The 22,639-nt window shown below is 40.4% G+C and overlaps 1 protein-coding gene across 5 annotated transcripts in view; it reads right to left on the bottom strand.

Moving 5' to 3' along the window:
* odad2 (outer dynein arm docking complex subunit 2) overlaps window positions 1–22,639 on the bottom strand; it is a 220,142-nt gene that overhangs the window by 118,262 nt on the left and 79,241 nt on the right. For all 5 annotated transcript variants that reach the window (XM_073054733.1, XM_073054734.1, XM_073054735.1 and 2 more), the window contains one exon: window positions 22,407–22,548. In XM_073054733.1, the coding sequence (XP_072910834.1) occupies window positions 22,407–22,548 (142 nt within the window). The remainder of the gene's footprint in view (window positions 1–22,406; window positions 22,549–22,639) is intronic.

Consider the following 22,639-nt stretch of genomic DNA (forward strand, 5'->3'; position numbering starts at 1 on the left):
TACTCTATAACCCTTGCAGTAAAGACCAGTGTTCCATTAGCCTTCTTTATTATTTGCTATGCCTGTATGTCACCCTCTGTATTTCTTACACTATGACCAACAGCCCAACTTCTTGTGGCTTTGTTCCACTTACATACTAAAGCTTTTTCACCAATAAGGAAGCATCTAGGGAAGTTGACAACATGTAGTGCAGTTCAGGGGAATCTGTAGCTACGTAATAAATATTAATGGTTTAGAGAACTATTAACAGTTATATGTATGGTAATAATATGCTAAATCTTTTACTGCCACTTACCTACTAATAAGTTGTTTTATTACCAGTGATTATGAAGAATTTGTCAATGTACAACTTTACTGTCATTATTAGAAGATGATGAATTTGCTTTCAATTATTGGGAAAATCATCTACCTCTTCTTCCCCTAGGAATCCCTCTGCAGTATTTGCTTTTGCCATTTAGCCACCCTTCAGGGTGATCACTGGCTTAAGAACATCTTGCAAAATAATTTCCTATACAGAGCAGCTAAGAAAACTTCTTACCGGGAATACAACCTTGTAAGATAAACATAGTAACATTTTCCTTTGATATTAACTAGTCCCATGTGAGTAATAGGAGGGTTGGCATTCTTAAAATTTTAAGATGAGGAAGCACAACTTCCTGCATGTACCCTCTTCCATTTTGACAATAAATACACTACTCTATTAGCTCAATTAAATCAATAAATTTAAGCATTAAAGAACTTGCTGTTCATTGTGGTTGGAAACAGGCAGTAAAAGGAAGATATGGTGGCTCGCTTTCCAGAGGAGAAAGGATATACTGGTAACTACCTAATAAGACAGTGTTGTGCAGCATTATGCTCACACTAAACAAAATTGACTCGGAACACATCTGGCAGCTCAAAACTAGAGTGTCCCGAACTGCAGGATACCAGCAGAAGTGGCAAAACTACATTCTAACAAAATAAGTAACTTTTTGGCCTGTTCACCTCTCACTCTACCATTACAGTCAATTCAATTGTTGTAATTTACTTCAAATTATTTGTCTTAATTATTTATATTTTGTGAATCTGTAATTGCTGGCATGGGTCTTCCAGTTTAAGATGGCACTACAAAAGACAGGCGACAACTTACTGATGGTTCATAAAGCAAGAAATACAACTAAATACTTCATTATCTACACTTTTTCTATGGAAAATTGTGGCAAAAGGTCACCACAAACAATGAAGAGACAGGCGAAGGCAAGGCTGACTTGAGGAGAAGTAGTTGAAGTGAGGTCAAGACGAAGTCAGGGCACGTAAAGTGGAGAAGAGTCGGAGTGAAAGAGATTCGAAGACTGTCCACCTCAATCAAGAGCAAGTTCTGATTGATCTAAGAGCCAGGCCAAATTGGAAAGGTCGCGTATGCACCAGAATGAGGCAGCAGTGTCCAGGCTCAGAGTGTATCGATGCAACAGGGCCTGGGTCCTAGTGCGAGGGACATGATGTTTGGATGATTTAAATGCCAGACTGGATGGATTGAAAAGGCAGTGCGTCAGGGCCAGAGCCAAGGTTTGAGCCAGTTCTGCTCACTGTTCTGGCTTTCCTGGGCTTTGTGTCTGCAAGCTCTGCAATGATTTGCTCCACTGTATGATAAACTGAGACTGTGGGCCTGTTCCTGACTTTATCTGTATGGACTCACTTCTGTTCTGAATGCTGTAGCTTGCTTTTATTGTTTGCACGATTGGTGTTTTTCTCTCCCTCCATGCATTAGATGTTTTTTAGTTGTTTTTTTGATTTTTTTTCGGGTTTCTTGTTTCACGCCTGTAAGAGGATTAATCTCAAGGTTGTATAATCTATACATACTTTGATAATAAATAATTTGAATTAAATTTTATAAGACATTCCTAATTACCTTTTAGAAACTAACATAGATGCTGTTTTCTTGAACCTCTAGTCTTATCAAGCTGCTCACAGCAGTAATGGCTACGGAGTTTCAAGATTTAGAGTCAGTGATGATGAAGAACTATATATTTCCAAATCAGGATAGAGGTGCATGACTTAAAGGGGAACCTGCAGATGATGGTGTTCCCAAGCACCTGCTGCCCTTGTCCTTCTCAGTGGTACAAATCAAGCATTGATTTGTGCTGTTGAAGTAGTCTGCATAATTGTACACACACTAAGTACATCTGTGATGGAGGATATGAATGCTTAGGATGGTGGATAGGGTGCCAATCAAGCAAATTGCTTTGTCTGAGATGATACTGTACTTTTGAGAGGTTTTGGAGATTCACCCATTCAAGAAAGTCGACAGTATTCCATTAAGCTCCTGATTTATGCCTGTAGATGGTGTAAAGGTTTTGGAGGAGTTACTCACTACAACACATCTAAGCCCTGATTGATTAAGGCCATAAGACAAAGGAGCAGAAGTCAGCCATTCAGCCCATCGAGTCTGCTCCGCCATTTCATCATGAGCTGATTCAATCTCCCCTTTAGTCCCATTCCCCCGCCTTCTCACCATAACCTTTGATGCCCTGACTACTTAAATACCTATCAATCTCTGCCTTAAATACACCCAATGACTTGACCCCACTGCCGCCCATAGCAACAAATTCCATAGATTCACCACCCTCTGGCTAAAAAATATTTTTCCATCTCTGTTCTGAATGGGCGCGCTGCAATCCTCAAGTCATGTCCTCTCGTACTAGACTCCCCCACCATGGGAAACAACTTTGCCACATCCACTCTGCCCATGCATTTCAACATTTGAATGTTTCTATGAGGTCCCCCCCCCCCCTCATTCTTCTAAACTCCAAGGAGTACAGTCCACAAGCGGTCAAACATTCCTCATATGTTAACCCTCTCATTCCCGGAATCATTCTAGTGAATCTTCTCTGAACCCTCTCCAATGTCAGCACATCCTTTCTTAAATAAGGAGCCCAAAACTGCACACAGTATTTCAAGTGAGGTCTTACCAGTGCCTTATACAGCCTCAAAATCACATCCCTGCTCATATACTCTATTCCTCTAGAAATGAATGCCAACATTGCATTCACCTTCTTCACCACCGACTCAACCTGGAGGTTAACCTTAAGGGTATCCTGCATGAGGACTCCCAAGTCCCATTGCATCTCAGAACTTTGAATTCTCTCTCCATTTAAATAATAGTCTGCCCGTTTATTTCTTCTACCAAAGTGCATGACATTGTAATTCATTTGCCACTTCTTTGTCCATTCCCCCAATCTATCCAAGTCTCTCTGCAGACTCTCTGTTTCCTCGGCACTACCAGTCCCACCACCTATCTTTGTATCATCAGCAAACTTAGCCACAAAGCCATCTATTCCATAATCCAAATTGTTGATATACAACGTAAAAAGAAGCGGCCCCAACACGGACCCCTGTGGAACACCACTGGTAACCGGCAGCCAACCAGAATGGGATCTCTTTATTCCCACTCTCTGTTTCCTGCCAATCAACCAACGCTCTACCACGTATGTAACTTTCCCGTATTTCCACGGGCTCTTATCTTGTTTAGCAGCCTCATGTGTGGCACCTTGTCAAAGGCCTTCTGAAAATCCAAATACATAACATCTACTGCATCTCCCTTGTTTAGCCTACTTGTAATTTCCTCAAAAAATTGCACTAGGTTTGTCAGGCAGGATTTTCCTTTAAGGAACCTTATATCTGGATGATGGGGTGGTAAATTGGATTAGTAAGTATGCTGATGATACTAAGGTAGGAGGTGTTGTGGATAATGAGGTGGGTTTTCAAAGCTTGCAGGGAGATTTATGCCGGTTAGAAGAATGGGCTGAACGTTGGCAGATGGAGTTTAATGCTGAGAAGTGTGAGGTTCTACATTTTGGCAGGAATAATCCAAATAGAACATACAGGGTAAATGGTAGGGCATTGAGGAATGCAGTGGAACAGAGAGATCTAGGAATAACAGTGCATAGTTCCCTGAAGGTGGAGTCTCATGTAGATAGGGTGGTGAAGAAGGCTTTTGGAACGCTGGCCTTTATAAATCAGAGCATTGAGTACAGAAGTTGGGATGTAATGTTAAAATTGTACAAGGCATTGGTAAGGCCAAATTTGGAATATTGTGTACAGTTCTGGTCACCGAATTATAGGAAAGATATCAATAAATTAGAGAGAGTGCAGAGACGATTTACTAGGATGTTACCAGGGTTTCAGCACTTAAGTTACAGAGAAAGGTTGAACAAGTTAGGTCTCTATTCATTGGAGCGTAGAAGGTTGAGGGGGGATTTGATCGAGGTATTTAAAATGTTGAGAGGGATAGATAGAGTTGACGTAAATAGGCTGTTTCCATTGAGAGTAGGGGAGATTCAAATGAGAGGACATGATTTGAGAGTTAGGGGGCAAAAGTTTAAGGGAAACACGAGGGGGTATTTCTTTACTCAGAGAGTGATAGCTGTGTGGAATGAGCTTCCTGTAGAAGTAGTAGAGGCCAGATCAGTTGTGTCATTTAAGGTAAAATTGGATAGGTATATGGATTGGAAAGGAGTGGAGGGTTATGGGCTGAGTGCGGGTAGGTGGGACTAGGTGAGATTAAGAGTTCGGCACGGACTAGGAGGGCCGGAATGGCCTGTTTCCGTGCTGTGATTGTTATATGGTTATATGGTTATATGGAACCCATGCTGAGCTCTGCCTATCTTGCCATATTGATTAACAGTCAAGGTATTTCAAAGATTCAAACGTTCATTTATTATCAAAGTATACAACTCTGAAATTCTTCATTTCTCCAGGTAGCCATGAAACCAAGAAAGGCAACACAATCATTAACCCTCAAATCCCACTTCTCAGCAAAAAAAAGAACAAAAATGGAACAGGCACATCAACCCCCAAATCCCTCCTCCTGCCCAAAAACCAAGTATTTTGAGTTGTTTCTAATCAAGAGACAACCCAGGATGCATCAGATCAATGATGGTAATGACATTCAATACTGGGTCTACTTTCCCTGGAGTGGTGACATAACTGAGGCATATAAAATTATGATGGGTATTAATAGGATAAACTATAGGACAGAGATCTAGAGTAAAGGGTAAGAGATTTTAGAGGGGATTTTGCACCTAGAGAGTGATGAGAACCTGGAATACACCACCTGAGAGAGTAGCGTCTGTGACGACATTCAAGAAGTGTCCAGGTGATCTCTTGAATCATCTATTCACCACTGATGTCCACGGTTGGGGTGGGGAATATGGTGGCCAAGTGGTCTGTTTCTTTGCTGTATGAATGCCTAGTGCAGGGTGTTAGACTGTCATTGCTTGTTTAACATTTTCGTGCTTTCTGTGGCACAAAGGCTATTTACTACATAAATCCTATGCTCATTTTCTTGTTGGGTCTTGTACATGCAGTCATGAACTGTTTTATTTACAAAGGAATGTTGTACATTGTGCAATTAGCAACAGATGTTCCTTCTTCTGATATTAGGATGGAGTGAAGGTGAAGACTTTGGACATTTATGCCTTGTAGAGTATGGAAAGCCAGGACATATGTGAGCTCTTTTTCATATTGTCAGATGGTTACTAATATTGTATATGTACCAGGAAGTTTGGCGAGAGTCAGATTTAGTTCTAAAACGAACTTTTGAATTGTTAGCTCAGTTCACTGAAATGTTACCTGTCTCTCTTTACACAGATGCTGCCTGACTGGATTTCCAGCATCTGCAGTTTTCTTGATTTTCATTTACCTTGTATGCCAACTAAATATCCAAGGGTTTAGTTCACATACAAGATAGATAAGAAAGTTGATTGATAGTAAAAAACAAAGGTAGAAAGTAAAAATAGAAGGTTACAAAGCTGTTTGTGTGCATTATGGCATTCTAAGTTCAGAAAATTCAGGAGATATCCATGCTGATGACCTTTAAAAAGATCCAGAAAAAGAAAAAAACATCGAGCAAAATTTTAGAGATCCTAGCCCTGTCATTAACTTGGAACTCAAGGCCCATTTCAGCCAACTGAGATGTTGAATCATTTTCTTTCACCCAACATCTAGGACTACTAATGCAAGGCCAAGAAAACTCCTAATCTGGAACACCTTACAGCTCTTCAATTTTTGCTTCCTTCTACCAACCACACTTCAGCTCTCCATGTATCTGCTTATGTTAATCACACCACATGGAAGTTTTCCTGTATGAAATATTGAACATCAAGATATAGAAAATAGTAGCAGGAGAGGATATCTTTCCCCTCATGCCCCACTATTCAATACAATCATGGCTAATCATCCCTACTCAGTACCTTGTTCCTGCATTCTCCATATATCCCTTGAACCATATCTAAAGCTCTTTGAATATATCAAGTGTTGTGGCCTCAGTTGCCACATCATCTCTTTGGGTGAAGAAGCTTCTTCTCATTTCATTTCATTTTAAGTTAATTACCCCATCCTTAGCTTGTGACCTTAACTCAATACTTATCCACCATTAGGAACATCCTTTCTGTGGTCAGTTTTGTCCCAATAAGAATTTATAAGTCATTCTCAATCTTCTTAACATCTCGGGAATATAAACACAATCATCCCAATCTCTTTTTACACATCAGTCTGGTGACTGCATTCCTTTCAGAGCAAGACAATCCTTTCTCAGAGCAGGAGACCAAAAAGCAAAAGGTGACTAACTCTGGAAATAAAAATAATATTAAGAGAACGAGTTGTAAAGCGTTACTGAAGGCGAGTCTGTAGGACATAGAATCAGTTCAGAATAGAGGCAAATTAAGTTATCCATGCTGGTTCAGGAGCCTGATTGTTGAAGGGTAATTACTGCTCCTGAACCTGGTGGTGTGGGACCCAAGACTTCTGTACCTCCCAGCCTGATGGTAGTATCAAGAAGTGAGAAGAGTGCAGGGCCTGGATGGTCCGGTGTCTCTAATAACGGATGCTGATTTCTTGTTGCAGCACTCCATGTAAATGTGCTCAGTGGTGGGGAGGACTCTTGCTGTGAGGTACTTGCCTGTGTCCACCACTTTCTGTAGACTTTTCTGTTTCTGGCCATTGGTGTTCCTATAACAGGCCATGATACAACCATGGATATGTTCCACTGTGCATTCACAGAAACTTGTCAAAGTTTTTGGTGATATGCCAATCTAATCAAACTTCTAAGAAAGTAGAAGCACTTATGAGTAAAGGTGCTCATCCATTGGTGTACCAAGAATAACCAGGATTCATTGCATCTTCCCCTTTCCTAATCTATTGCCACTCATAATAATTTGCCTCTGTGTTTTGGCTATCAAAGTGGATTTCCTCCCACATATATTATATCTATAATACATTCATCCATTCATTCCATCAGTTCACATCACACTGAAGCCTTTCTGCATTTGCCTCATAGTTCATATTTTCACTCAGCTTTGTATCATCTGCAAATTTGGAAAGATATTTAATTCCTTCAGTTAAATCATTGTGAATAGCTGGGGTTCAAGCACTGAATCCTGTAGTACTCCATGAATTAGTGGTTGGAAACGACCCTGTTCATTCCTACTCTTTATTTCCTATCTGTCGACCAGTTCTCTATCTGTTAATACATATTCTTCCTCTCCATGGGCTTTCATTTGGCTTATTAATCTTTCATGTTGGACACTGTTGGAAGTTTTCTGATCAAGTACATCAGGTTCACTCATTCTCCTCCATCCACTCTACCAACTACACCTTCAGAAGATTTCAGTAAATTTGTTACACTAGATTCATCTTCTGTAAATCTTTGCTGATTTTGACAGATTCGTTCACTGTTTTCCAAATGCTCTACTATTAATAATAACCTCTTGCATTTCCCCCGCTACTGATGCCAGCCTAACAATCTATAATTCCCTGTTTCCTGGAAGCAGAGACCAGACCAGTTGTACTCAAATTTTCTGCCAATTCTTGAAACTTCTGCCACCTGTATTGCATGAGAATGTTTTAAGGTCCACTAATTTTCAGGGCCAGGTTGTTACCGTCCTTTCTGTCTCAGAGCTATTCACACTATATAACATGTTAGAAAACATTTATTGTTGAGTCTGACTCAATGCAGTTTACTCAGACAGGACAGCAGTATGCAATGGTTTACTGGATCATACAGAAGTGACGGCTACCACCATTACCAGAATATAATTGTATCATATAAACATGTGATCAATACTAGATGTACCAAGGTAGCTAAAAGGAAGCAGGACAGCTCAGACTTGACCACTTACAGTAATGGGTTGCCTGTTTCTGGTTTACTTCTGAGACTGGTCAATGTTGACTGCCAAGACAAGCTAAACCTGTGAGGTCAACATCAAAAACGTCTATCTGTCCTCCTCCTCTGCCAGATTCTGCTCTACACTGCTTCCATTTATTATTGATTTTAGAGACAGGAAAGGCCTATATCAAAGACATTAAATTAACCATTCTATTTTAAAATGACTGGGTAACAAAATGGCTTTTCTTACTTTTGGAATCTCCTCCAAGACACATTTCTACACTTAGGTATCTGGTTAATTTCTAAAGGACAATTAGTTAAAGAAAAGATCTAAGCAGCATCATTCCCAATCTCTAATCAAGATGAAAAATGCAACACCAAGACTATTTTCTGGACTATGTTGCTGATCCACCAATATCCTCTGTAAAGTATTTCACGCTGTGCCTATCAAGGCCATTATCTCATAGCCAATATAGTGAGATGAATTGCTTTCTTCTGTATTACAAACTTATAACAATTTTGTGACTGAAATTATCTCTTCCATTTAGGCAATTAAAATATAAATGAAATATATAATTACAGACCCCCATACGTCAACTCCACTAGTTGATATTATTCCAGTTATTAAAATATCCAATTTTATGAAATATGGCACAGCTGCTGCAGAAAGAAAATATTGAACTAATTTTGAAGTATTAAAACAAAAACTTCATGCCATTTCAAAAGTGTCTTCCCCCAGGCAGTTAACCATTCTAGTTAGCTCACCCCACACCCCTCTATCTATTATCTCATTCATTGCACTGCACTGTAAACATTTTAACGGGGAGAACACTTCATCGAGCACCTCTGCACCATCCGCTACAAGCAGGACTTCTCAGTGGCCAAACATTTTAATTCCTATTCCCATTCCAACATGTCGGTCCGTAGCCTCCTCTTGTGCCAAGGTGAAGCCACCCTCAGGTGGAGGAGCAAAATCTTATATTCCGCCTGTGTATCCTCCAACCTGATGGCATGAGTACCGATTTCTTCTTCCGATAAACAAATTCTTTCTCCCGTCCCCTCACTTTCTCTACTGCTCACTCTGACTTTTTACTTTTTCTCACCTGCTAATTTCTTCCCCCTGGATCCCCTCCTCCTTCCCTTTCTCCTACGGTCCACTCTCTTCTCTTATCAGCTCTTGGCCTTTCCCACCCACATGGCTTCACCTAGCACCTTCAGACTAGTTTCTTTCTCCTCCCACCAACTTTTTATTCTGGCATCTTCCCCCTTCCTTCTCAGTTCTGAAGAAAGGGTTTGCCCAAAACATGGCATGGCATGACACGGCAAAACATGGTAAACTGTTTACTCATCTCCATAAATTCTATCTGACCTACTGAGTTCCTCCAGCAATTTACGTGTGTTACTTTAAACCACTTTTTATAATGCTGTTTACATTGTAAATACATGCTGTATTTATGCTCATTTTATTCCATATCTGTACTTTAATCTCTAACTTTATTATTTATATAATTGTTTATTCTTTATTATTATCGAATTTTGTGGTTTGTGTTGCATGTTGTGCCAACAAACCTCAGTAAATTCCTAATGCATCCCGCAAATAAAGTTAATCCTTGATGTTCAATGTTCCAGAGTCCCACAGGTTCACCACCCTCTGGCCGAAGATATTTTTCATCATCTCTATTCTAAAGGGACATATTTTTATTGTGAGGCTGCACTGAAATTCATTCAATACTGGAAACATTCTCCCCATATACACTCTATCTAGGCCTTTCAATATTTGGTAGAGTTCAGCCAAATACGCACACCCCCCACCCATTATTCTTTTAATCTGCAGTGAATACGGGCCAAAAATCATCGGATACTCCTCATATGTTAACTGCTTCATCCCTGCAATCATTCTTGTAAAACAACACACATAAAATGCTGGAGGAACTCTGCAGGCTGGGAAGCATCTATGGAAAAGAGTAAACAGCCAATGTTTTGGGCCAAGACCCTTTTCACCAGGACTGGACCGAAAGAGGAGAAGTCAGAGCAAGAGGTGGGGGCGGGGAGGAAGAAGTGAAAGGTGGTAGGTGATAGGTGATAGTGAAACCAGGAGAAGGGGAAGAGGTGAAATAAAGAGCTGGGAATTTGCTTGGTGAAAGAAATAAAGGGCTAGAGAAGGGGGATCTGATAGGAGAGGATAGAAGACCATGGAAGAAATTAAAGGAGGAGAAGCTCCAGAGGGAAGTGTTGGGCAGAAAAGGAGATAAGGTGAGAGAGGAAACAGGAATGGGAAATGAAGGAGAGGGATGGGGGCAATTACCAGAAGTTCAAGAAATTGATGTTCATGCCATCAGGTTGAAGGCTACACAGACAGAATATGTGGTATTGCTCCTCCAATCTGAGTATGGCCTCATCGCAGCAGTAGAATAAGCCATGAACTGACATGTCAGAATGGGAATGGGAAGTAGAAGTGAAATGGGTGGCTACTGCTTTCTCTGATGGATTGGGTGTAGGTGATCATTGATGCAGTCTCCCAATCTAGGCTGGGTCTCACCAATATATAGGAGGCCACACTGGGAACACCAGATACAGTAGATGACCCCAACAGACTCACAGGTGAAATGTTGCCTCACCTGGAAGGACTGTTTGGAGCCCTGAACAAGGATAAGTACCAGGAGGGAGGTCAGTGGGGAGGGACAAATGGACAAGGAAGTCACATAGGGTGCTTTCCCTGAGGAAAGCAGAAAGTGGGGGGAGGGAGGGAAAGGTGTGTTTGATGGTGAGATCCAGTTGGAGATGGCAGAAGATAAGGAGAATTATGCACTAGATGCAGAGGCTAGTGGGGTAATGAGTGAGGACAAGAGGAAGCCTATCCTTAGGGTGGTGGCGGGAGGATGGGGTAAGAGCAGACTTGTGCGAAATGGAAGAGACGCAGGTGAGGGCAGCATTGATGGTGGAGGAAGTGAAGCCCCTTTCTTTCAAGAAGGAGGGCATCTCAGTAGTTTTGAAATTAAAAGCCTCATCCTGAGAACAAAGAAACTGAGAGATGGGGATGGCATTTTTACAAGTGTCATGGTGGGAAGAGTTATAGTCCAGGTAGCTGTGAAAACAGCTGGTATCATTAAATGGCAACTGTTTGTGTCCAGCTCTGATGGGCTTAGGACTCTGACAGTTGAAATCCACAGTAACAGCCATGGATATTTCAATAGGAGCATAATTTAAAGATTTTTTTAAAAATATATCGCTACTCAAAATTGACAAACTTTGGACTGCAGACAAGGGTTGCAATGCAACTTCTTTAAGAAAACAGAAGCAGAGAAACTGCGCCGGTCTACAACTACAATTGAAATACAAAGGCTTTAGACTCCCACTCACGACTATCCTGCTGGTGAATGTACAGTCTCCGGAAAATAAAACTGAAGACTTCAGAGCAAGATTGCTAGAACAGAGGGACATCTGGGACTGCCATGTACTTTGCTTCATGGAAACATGGCTATCCACTGCCATTTCAGATGCAGCGCTGCAGTTCATGGCTTCACCATTCTCTGCAAAGATGGGACAGCTCAGTCTTTTAAAGGCAGAGGAGGTGAAGTATGCTTTACGATTAACTCATCATGGTGCACAACTGTGGCGGTTCTGCTCAGTACTGCTCACCTGATATGGAACATCTACCAATCAAATGTCATCCATTTTAACTGCAAAGGGAATTTTCCATCATCATCTGGTAGCGGTGTACATTCTACCTCAGGCCGACGTCAGACAGGTATTGGTAGCGCAGAGCAACGTTATCAGTAGACACAAAACTGTGCACCCTGATGCATTCCGGATCACTGTGGGGGATTTCAACCAAGGCCAGCTTGAGAAGTTTGAACAACTACCAGAAGAACCAGAGAGCCAACACACTCAACCACTGTTATACCACCACCAAGAAAGTTTACCATGTCATCCCATGCTCACACTTTGGAAAATCCAATCACATTGCTGTATTTCTACTCCCAGTGTATAGGCAGAGACTAAAGACCACAGCAACAGTGGTGAGGACCAAGAAGGTATAATCAAGAGAGACAGAGAAGTTTATAGAGGACTGCTTTGAGTCGGTAGACTGGACAATATTCAGGGATTCATCTTCGAATCTGAATGAAGATGCCACAGTTGTAACTGACTTCATCAGGACTGGTGTGGATGAGTGTTTGCCTTTGAGGACATACCAGACTTATCCAAACCAAAAGCCATGGATGAACCAGGAGATTTGTTTCTGCTAAGGGCTAGGTCTGTGGCATTCAAGACTAGTGATTCAGAACTATACAAGAAAACTAGGTAAGTCCTATGGAAGGCTATTTTAAGGATGAAACACCAAGAGTTAGAGATGAAATCGGTTGCACAACAGCTCTGGCAAGGTTTGCAGGCGGTTACTTCCTACAAACTGAAACCTAATGTCATGAACAGCTGTGATGCTTCACACCCAGACAAGCTCAATGCCTTTAATGTACTTTGAAAGGGAGAATAAAACTACTCTTCTGCGAATCCCTACAGTGACTGGTGACCCTACGATCTCTGCCTCAGAGGCCAATGTCAGAATACCTTCCAAGAGGGTAAACCCTTGCAAGGCATCAGGAGCTGAAGGGGTACCTGGTAGGGCTCTGAAAACCTGTGCCAAACATCTAGCGGGAATGTTCAAGGACAGCTTCAATTTCTCACTGCTACAGATGGAGGTCCCCACCTGCTTCAAAAGAGCACCAATCTAGTGCCCAAGAGCAGGTTGAGCTGTCTCAATGACTATCACCCAATGAAATTCACACCTACTGTGATGAAGAGCTTTGAGAGGTTAGTCATGAGTAGAATCAGCTCTTGTCAAAGCAAGCTCTGGACCCACTGCAATTTGACTTTTATCACAACAGAACTACAGCAGATGCAATCTCAGTGGCACTCCACTCAGCCTAGAATCACATGGAAATGCGATTCTTATGATAGACTGCTGTTTATTATCTACAGATCAGTGTTTAACACAATCATAACCTTAGTTCTAATCAATAAGCTCCAAAACCTGGGCCTCTGTACCTTCCTCTGTAACTGGATCTGTGACTGCCTCACCAGGAGACCAGAGTGTGTATGGATTGGAAATAACATCTTCTCCTCACTGACAATCAACATTGGTGCACATCAAGAATGTATGGCTAACACACTGCTCCACTCTCACTACACACACAATTGTGTGGCTAGGCAAGCTCAAATGCCATCTATAAATTTGCCAATGACACAAATATTGTTGGCAGAGTTTCAGACGGTGACAAGGAGGCATAAGGGAGTGAGATAGATCAGCCGATTGAGTGGTGTTGCAACAACTTTGTACTCTCTAGGCTCTGAGCAGGGCCCGGTGGATTGGAAGACAGCAAATGTCACGCCACTTTCTAAAAAAAGAATGTAGGCAAAAGGTGGGCAACTATAGGCAAAAGACAGGCAACTATAGGCCAGTTAGCTTAACATCTGTAGTCAGGAAAATGCTTGCCTGTCATTAAGGAAGGAATAGCGAAACATTTAGAAAGGAGTGGCTCCATTAGACAGACACAGCATGGATTCAGAAAGGGCAGGTCCTGTTTGACAAAGTTTGAGGACATAATGAGTGCAGTGGATAGAGGGGAACAGGTGGATGTCGTATACTTGGATTTCCAGAAGGCATTTGATAAGGTGCCACACAAGAGACTTATAAATAAAATATGGATGCATGGAGTCGGAGAAAGTGTATTGCCATGGATAGTGGATTGGCTAACTGATAGAAGGCAGAGAGTTGGTATAAATGGGTGTTTCTCCGGTTGGCAGTCTGTGGTGAATGGGGGTGGGGGGGTGCCACAGGAGTCGGTGCTGGGCCGGCAGCTGTTTACCATTTACATTGATGATTTGAAAGAGGGGACAACTAAGTGTAGCGTAGCAAAATTTGCTGATGACACTAAACTGAGTGGAAAAGCAAATTGTACAGAGGATGTGGAGAGTCTGCAGAGGGATATAGATAGGTTAAGTGAGTGGGCCATGGTCTGGCAGATGGAATACAACATTTGTAAATGCGAGATCATCCATTTTGGAAGAAATAATAGAAGAGCAGATTATTATTTAGATGGTAAAAGATTGCAGCATGCTGTTGTGCAGAGGGACTTGGGAATGCTTGTACATGAATCGCAAAAAGTTGGCTTACAGGTACAACAGGTTATTAAGAAGGCAATTGGAATGTTGGCCTTCATTGCTAGAGGGATTGATTTCAAGAGCAGGGAGGTCATGCTGCAACTATACAGGGTACTGGTGAGGCCGCACCTGGAGTACTGTGTGCAGTTCTGGTCTCCATACTTGAGGAAGGATATACTGGCTTTGGATGCAGTGCAGAGGAGGTTCACCAGGTTGATTTCAGAGATGAAGGAACCTATGAAGAGAGATTGAGTCGCCTGGGACTATACTCTCTGGAATTCAGAAGAATGAGAGGGGATCTTATAGAAACATACAAAATTTTGAAAGGGATAGATAAGATAGAAGTAGGAAAGTTATTTCCATTGGTAGGTGAGACTAGAACTAGGGGATATTGCCTCAAGATTCAGGGGAGAAAATTTAGGTTGGAGATGAGGAGAAACTGTTTTTCCCAGAAAGTGGTGAATCTGTGGAATTCCCTGCCCAGGGAAGTAGTTGAGGCTTCTTCACTAAATATATTTAAGAAACAGTTAGATAGATTTCTACATAGCAAGGGAATTAAGGGTTATGGGGAAAAAGCAGGTAGATGGAGCTGAGTTTACGGTCAGATCAGCCATGATCTTATTGAAAGGTGGGGCAGGCTCAATGGGCCAGATGGCCTACTCCTGCTCCTATTTCTTATGTTCTTGTAATGCTGAGCCTTAATAAGACACTAGTCAGGCCACTTTTGGAGTATTATCAACAGCTTGGGGCCTCATATCTCAGAAAGGATGTGGTATCATTGAAGAGAGTCCAGAGGAGGTTCACAAGGATGATTCTGGGAATGAAGGGGTTAACATATGAGGAGCATTTGGCAGCTTTGGGCCTTTACTCACTGGAATTTAGAGGAATGCATCGGGATCTCACTGGAACTTACCAAACAGTTGAAAGGACTAAATAATGTGGATGTGGAGAGGATATTTCCTTTGGTGGGGGTATCCAGAACTACAGGGCACAACCTCAAAATTGAGGGGCAGCTTTTATAACAGAGGTAAAGAGGAATTTTTTTAGCCACATGGTGGTGAATCTGCAGAATGCTCTGCCACAGACTGCAGTGGAGGTCAAGTCTGTGCGTAGATTTAAAGCAGAAATTGATAGTTTCCTGATTGGTCAGGGCATCAAAGGATATGGCAAGAAGGCAGGTGTATGGGATTGAATGGGCTCCAGGATCAGCCATGTTGGAATGGCAGAGAGGACTTGATGGGCTGAATGGCCTAATACTGCTCCTATACCTTATGGTCACCAAGGACATTCCCTCTTCTCAATACTATTATTAAGGAGGAAGTACAGGAACCTGAAGACACACACTCAGCATTTCAGGAACAGCTTCTTCCCCTTTGGCCTCATATATCTGAATGGACAATGAACCCATAAACACTTCCTCAGTATTTTCCCCTTTTTGCATTACCTTTTTAATTTAATTTTCTTTTTTATATTTACATCTTATTGTAATTTACAATGTTTTTAGTATTATGTATTGCAATGTACTCTTGCCACAAGACAACAAATTTCATTCCATACTCTGCCAGTGATATTCAACCTGATTCTGATTCCAATGTGCTTGGAGGTGGATGAAATGGGTGAGTTTTTAAGTGAAAATTTGGCAGAAGCATTTACCATGGAGAAGGACGCATCAGATGGGGAGATCAGTGTGGAGCATACTAATTTGTTAGGGCATTTTCAGATAAAGAGGGAAATAGTGTTGGGTATCTTAAAGAACATTATGTCAGATATGTCTACAGAGCCTGATGGGATATACCCCAGGTTTTCTGAGAGAGACAAGAGATAAGATTGCTGGGACCTTGACTAATATCTTCATGTCCTCTCTAGCTACAATTAAGGTCTCAGAGGAACAGAGAGATAATTGTTTCTATTATTTAAAAAGGGAAATAGAGATAATCCTGGAAACTTTAGACTGGTGATTTTCATTTCAGTGGTAGACAGGTTGGTGGAGAGGACTCTTAAGGATAGAATTTATGAGCGTTTTTAAAAAACCATGGCTTTATTAGAGACAAATGGCAATTTATGGCTTACTAACTTGAGTTTTTTGAGGAGGTGACAAAGGTGATTGATTAGGAAGAGCTGTGGATATTGCATATATTTGGCTGCATTTGCAGTATTGCATTCAATTCTGTTTTCCCCATTATGGAGGCTTTGGAAAGGGTGAAGAAGAGGTTTATCAGGGTATGTACTATATAAGAAGAGGCTGGACAAACTTGGTTGTTTTCTCTGGAGTATCAGAGGCTGAGGGAAGATCTAATAGAGGTTTAGAAATTCATGAGAAGTATAAATAGAACAGACAGCCAATATCTTTTACCCAGGTCGAAATGTCTCATAGAAGAGTGCATGCAAGGGTAAGTTCAAAGGAGATGTGCAAGGCAAGTATTTGTACACAAGGAGTGACGTGTGCTTGGAGAGCACTAACTGCGGTGATGGTGGAGGTAAATGTGTGAAAGGCACTAAAGTAGCACTTAGAGACGCTCATGAATGTGCAGGAAATGGAAGAATATGGACACTGTGTTGACAGAAGTGATTATTTAAGTTGGGCATTTACTTACTAATTTAATTATTTCAATACACATTGTGGGCCGAAAGGCCTTCTCCTGTGCTATACTGTTCTATATCTATGTTAATAGAAACACAGAAACATAGAAACCCTACAGCACAATACAGGCCCTTCGGCCCACAATGCTGTGCTGAACATGTACTTACTTTAGAAATTACCTTGGGTTACCCATAGCCCTCTATTCTTCTAAGTTCCATGTACCTATCCAGGAGTTTCTTAAAAGACTCCATCATATCCTTCTCCACCACCGTCACTGGAAGCCCATTCCACACACTCATCACTCTCTACGTAAAAAACATCTGTGCCTTACATCTCCTCTGTGCTTACTTCCAAGCACCTTAAAACTGTGCCCTCTCGTGTTAGTCATTTCAGCCCTGGGAAAAAAACCTCTGACTATCCACACAATCAATGCCTCTCATCATCTTATTCACCTCTACCTATACTCTCTATGTTCTAAGAGCTCTCTCATGCTTTTACATACATTTCCAAATGATAACATGACAAATTTAGTGACAACTTTAAACTTAAGCTATTTGCTACTTTCAAGGCTGTTCTCAAAAAAGATAACCAACTTAAACTAGATTCATGATATATATTTTGTCACTTGGCCACATAAATGAAAAGCAAAATGACCACCTGAACATAACTGCACTGCCCTTCAATTTCCAACATTTCCTTGGCATGGCTCCTTCAGTATGAAAGTAGTTTAACTCTGATAACCATGAAAAACTCTAAGTAAATTCATACAGAACATAGAACATTACAGCACACAACGAGCCCTCCAGACCACAACGTTGTGCCAAACCAATTATAATAAACATAACTGTCTTGTTTATTATTTATTGTAATGCCTGCACTGTTTTTGTGCACTTTATGCAGTCCAGTGTAGGTCTGTAGTCTAGTGTAGCTTTCTCTGTGTTGTTTTTTTTTACGTAGTTCAGTCTAGTTTTTGTACTGTGTCATGTAACACCATGGTCCTGAAAAACGTTGTCTCATTTTTACTATGTACTGTACATAGCAGTTATGGTTGAAATGACAATAAAAGTGACTTGACTTGACTTGACTAATGTACCCAGTGCTCCTGACATAGTCTGTTCTACATTGGTGAGAACCAATGTAAATTGGGGACAGCTTTTTTGAGCACCTTCACTCCATCCGCAAATCAGATTTCTTCTTCTCCAACTCTTTACCTTTTCTACTTACCACCTTCTAACTTCTCACTTCATCCACCTCCCCCATCTACCTGGCTTCACCTACCACATTCTATAGCTTGTACTCTTTTGTACTCCTTCCCCTCCTACCACCTTCTTATTCTGGATTCTTTTATCCCCTTCCTTTCCAGTCCCAATGAAGGGTCTCAGCCTGAAACATTGACTGTTTATTTCTATACATCACTTCCATCGATGCTGGCTGACTTACTGTTTTCTTCCAGCATTTTGCATGTGTGTTGCAATACTCCAGATGCGGCCTAACTAGTATTTTATAAAACTAAAAACTAATTTCCTGACTTATAAACTCAGTGCTCGACTAATAAAGGCAAGCTTGCCTTCTTAACCACCCTATCAACCTGCATAGCCACTTTCTGGGAGCTATAAACTTCAACCTCAAGATCCCTCTGCTCATTACACTGTTTAGCGTTTTGCTCTTAAGTGACCTGTCTCCTTAGATTTGACCTACCAAGGTGCAACACTTCACCTTTATCCGGGTTAAACTCCATCTGCTATTTCTCTGCTCATATCTGTAACTGATCTACAGTATATTCTGTTGGTATTCTTTGCCAGTCTTCTATACCATCCACAACACCACCAATCTTTGTATCATCTGCAAACTGAATGATCCACCCATTTACATTTTCATCCAGGTTATTTCTATACATCACAAACAGCAGAAGTCCCAGTACAGATCCCTGTGAAACACTACTAATCACAAACCTCCAGCTACAATAAATCCCTCTGACCACTACTTCTGCCTTCTATAGGTAAGCCAGTTCTGAATCCAAACAGTCAATTCATCATGGATCTCACACATCTTAATCTTCTGATGAGCCTTCCAAGAGGGACACTTTACTAAATTCCTTGTAGACAACATTCACACCTCATCACCTCTTCAATGAACTCAGTCAAGCATATAAGACCTAACTTGCCCACAAAGGCCCTAGCAATCTTTTCCTTGCCTCTCTAAATAACCTGGGGTATATCCTATCAGGCCCTGGGGCTTACTGTATCTACCTTAGTACTCTTTAAGAGGCCCAACACTACCACCTCCTTTACCTCAAAATGCCCTGGCATATTATTACACTTAGCACTGATCTCTCTTTCCTCCATGCCCTCCTCCTTGGTAAATACGGTGTATATTACTCATTATCCGTATCGAAGCAAATGGTTATCTCTTTATCCTTGAGCGGTCTTACCCTTGCATTGTTATCCTCTTGTACTTGACATCTGTATAGAATGGCCTGGCTTTGGATTCCCTTTAATCTTACTTGCCAAGGACTTTTCATGGCCCCTTCTGGCTTTTCTAATTCCCTTCTTGAGGACTTTTCTGCCTTCCTTATAATCCTGTTTGATTCTAGCTTCCTAAACTTTACATACTTTTCCTTTTTTTCTTGACTAAATTCTTCCCCTCTCTCAACATCCAAGGTTCTCTTACCATCCTATCCTTGTCCTTCCTTCCAACTTAAATAAATCTTCCTGAATGCACCCACCAAGGTCTGCCCCAACTAAACCCTTTGCACTCATAAGGTCCCACATTACATTTGGGAAGTTGAGGTCTCCTGTGACAACAACCCTGCATATACTAATACACTCTGCTTACATTACCTTTCAAGGTAAGTTACATAGCTTTTGCTACAATTTTAACTGAACAAGGAACTGTGCGAGATGGAAACAAATAAAAACAATGTGCATAAGGGAAAGATGGAAAGCAATGATTCAGGGAAAAAAGTTATAAAGTGAAGTTTAAAATGCAAATAGTGACAAAGCAAACAGGCAAAATTGGTGGAGAAATGGACAGAACTACCTTAAAATTAGTGTATTGAGAAGAAGTTGCTTTATTAAAATAAATGCTTTTCAGATAAGACATTAAAATAAGACTTGTTGCTTGTTCAGGTTGAAGAAAAAAAAATCCCACTATTCTTTTTCCTGAATAAATAACTCCTCTCCCTAAGTTCACCAAGTAAAATTACTATAATTACTCTTTTTTTTGCAGTTTTAAAAATACCTGTACTACATAATCTTACTGACAAATTCAGCTAAAGTATACAGTGGAGAACTGAATGGCTCCACTGAATGGAGTACATCTGCTCCCGCTTTTTCTATTCATGTGTACTTGGGAGTATGATCCCAAGTTCCTCTATATATATAAAATATTATAGAAAGTGGATAACAGACAGAAAAGGTATCAGGTAAACAAAAGAATGCATAATTGGTTACTAAAATTCCTGGGCCAACCTTGTCTGTGGCATTCCCCTATCCCTTGTCCTCTCATGGAGGTGCGAGAGATTATAAGATCAATACATAGGGAAATTTAAGAAAAAAATTTGCAAAGAAAGAAGAAAATATTTATACTTCATACGCTCGCTCTCTTGATTGTAGGACTGCTAACAATCCCTAGCTCCTCAGAAATATATTCACCCCTACTATTAGGCAAAATATAAACAGTTTTGGAGCAACAGGCATTCTGCGGTTTCCCTGACTAACATGTTGCCTGATTTCCTTCCTGTCTGAAGCAACCCCGCATTATCCCCTAATTCCACAAGGAAAGGGTTCCATTTAATTGTAATCCAAGAGGTAAAGGAGGTCCCAGCTGTTGAAATAAATCTATCCTTTTCATAGGACAATCCTTTTCTTCATTTTCAACATTTTCAGGGTGATAAGGTGATCAAGTATTCACTACTAGATTCCAAAGCTACCCACATACCTAGACTTGAGATCCTACCAAATGTTCTTAAACACCTATGGACCACATCAGAGCTGGAAAATAAAGTTTCTTAAAATTTGCAGGTGAGGTTTATATGATTGTTTGTTGAGTTGTATATATTACGCTGTTGAATAATACCTTACTGAGTAAGTCTAATTGAACAAGCCACGTCCTTAATCTTTGAATTTATTTGAAAACCATTAATTTTGTTTCCAATTACTAGAGTTGTTGCCTAATTAAGCAATTGTCATTTTGCTTGTAAAACAAATGTTATGTGGTTAACCAGATTTTGATCTCATTCAAACACTATGCAATTTATAGCTCTATCCAAGTGTTTTATATTAAAAAGATTATTTGTGCAGGTGTTCAACACATGTACAATAGCATAGACAGTTACATAAGTATGTACGTATTTCTACATCACAAAAGCATTGTTGAGCTTCTGCTAACCTAATATAGAAACAGATGGCTCATGCTAAAACACTTAAAAATTGAACTTCCTTCTGTAGCTAGACCTCATTAGAAATTGCTTTCAACATACAGTGTAATTCAAATACCAGAAAATAAATACATTTATATATCAGTTCATATCTTAATAATGTTATAATGAAAGAAAAATATATTCTGGTAATTATAAACTGCAATAAAGCTTTAGACAATTACAAAATGAATTTTACACAGAATTAGTTGTGACAGAATACTTCTGCACAGCAGCATACTGATATCTTGCACATTGGTCTGATTTAATATTTTATACCCTAACAGCTCATTATTAAAAATATAAGATGATTAGCTGATAACACAGCACTAAATAGAAATGCAAATTGTGATGAGAATGGAAAGACTCTTCAGTAGTTAAGGATAAGTGTGTAGCAACAATACAGCAAATGAATACAATGTGGAAAAACATGTGATTTCCACTTGGGAGCAAAAAAAAACAGAAATGCTGTGTGTTTTTAAAATTGCGTGAGATTAGGAAATGTTAAAAGATAACAAGGTGTTCTTATCCCAAAGTCACTGAAATCAAATATGGATGTAACAATCAGATTTTCCATGACCTTGTTGAGGGGAGAGAAGGCTCAAAGGACTGAGCGGCCAACTCCTGCTCATATTTCATATTTTTGCTTGTGATTGAAGAGCAAAAACACAGAGCCCAACACACTAAATTGTTCTGTATTTCTTCCACCCGTTTTCATCAGACAAACAATCCAATTTTTTCTTATAAAAATGTCCAATCAAGGATCGAATCAAGACTAGCAGTGTCAGGAATCAGGCAGAAACCTGCTGCAATTCCTGCAATCTCTGAAGGATTCTTACCAGTGTCTCCAGCCTGCTCCAAACACTCCTCATTAACTGCAAGCAAAGCTTGACAATCTGCCTGATTTCCTAGCAGGGATCATACATGTTCAGAGTTTTCCATTGAAAACTTTGTGCCCAACCCACAACTATGATCATCAAATCCACTTGTGTCAATATTGGATTTGTGGCAAATATTCTCTAAAAGATTTCTAAACTTTGAGAAGAATATTTGTCATTTTCTAACACAGCGTGTGAGCAAGCACATTCATGGCCATATATCATTACCTTCAAGTATTTCACCACTTTCTGAATCTGCCAATATTCAGAAGGCAAATCAGTGCTGGATTCCTGTTGTCTATCCATATCTTGTTGCTCTTCCTCACTATCTGTAGAACTCTCATCCATGTCTTCTGCCTCTAGAGAACCTCTGCCATTACAAAATTAAAAAAAAAACTTAACAACTGAAGAGGAAACCGTTCACCTTTACATTGATAGAATATTCCTTTGGCTGTATCTTA

Source organism: Hemitrygon akajei, chromosome 8, assembly GCF_048418815.1.
Source record: "Hemitrygon akajei chromosome 8, sHemAka1.3, whole genome shotgun sequence".
NCBI classification, from domain to species: Eukaryota; Metazoa; Chordata; class Chondrichthyes; order Myliobatiformes; family Dasyatidae; genus Hemitrygon; species Hemitrygon akajei.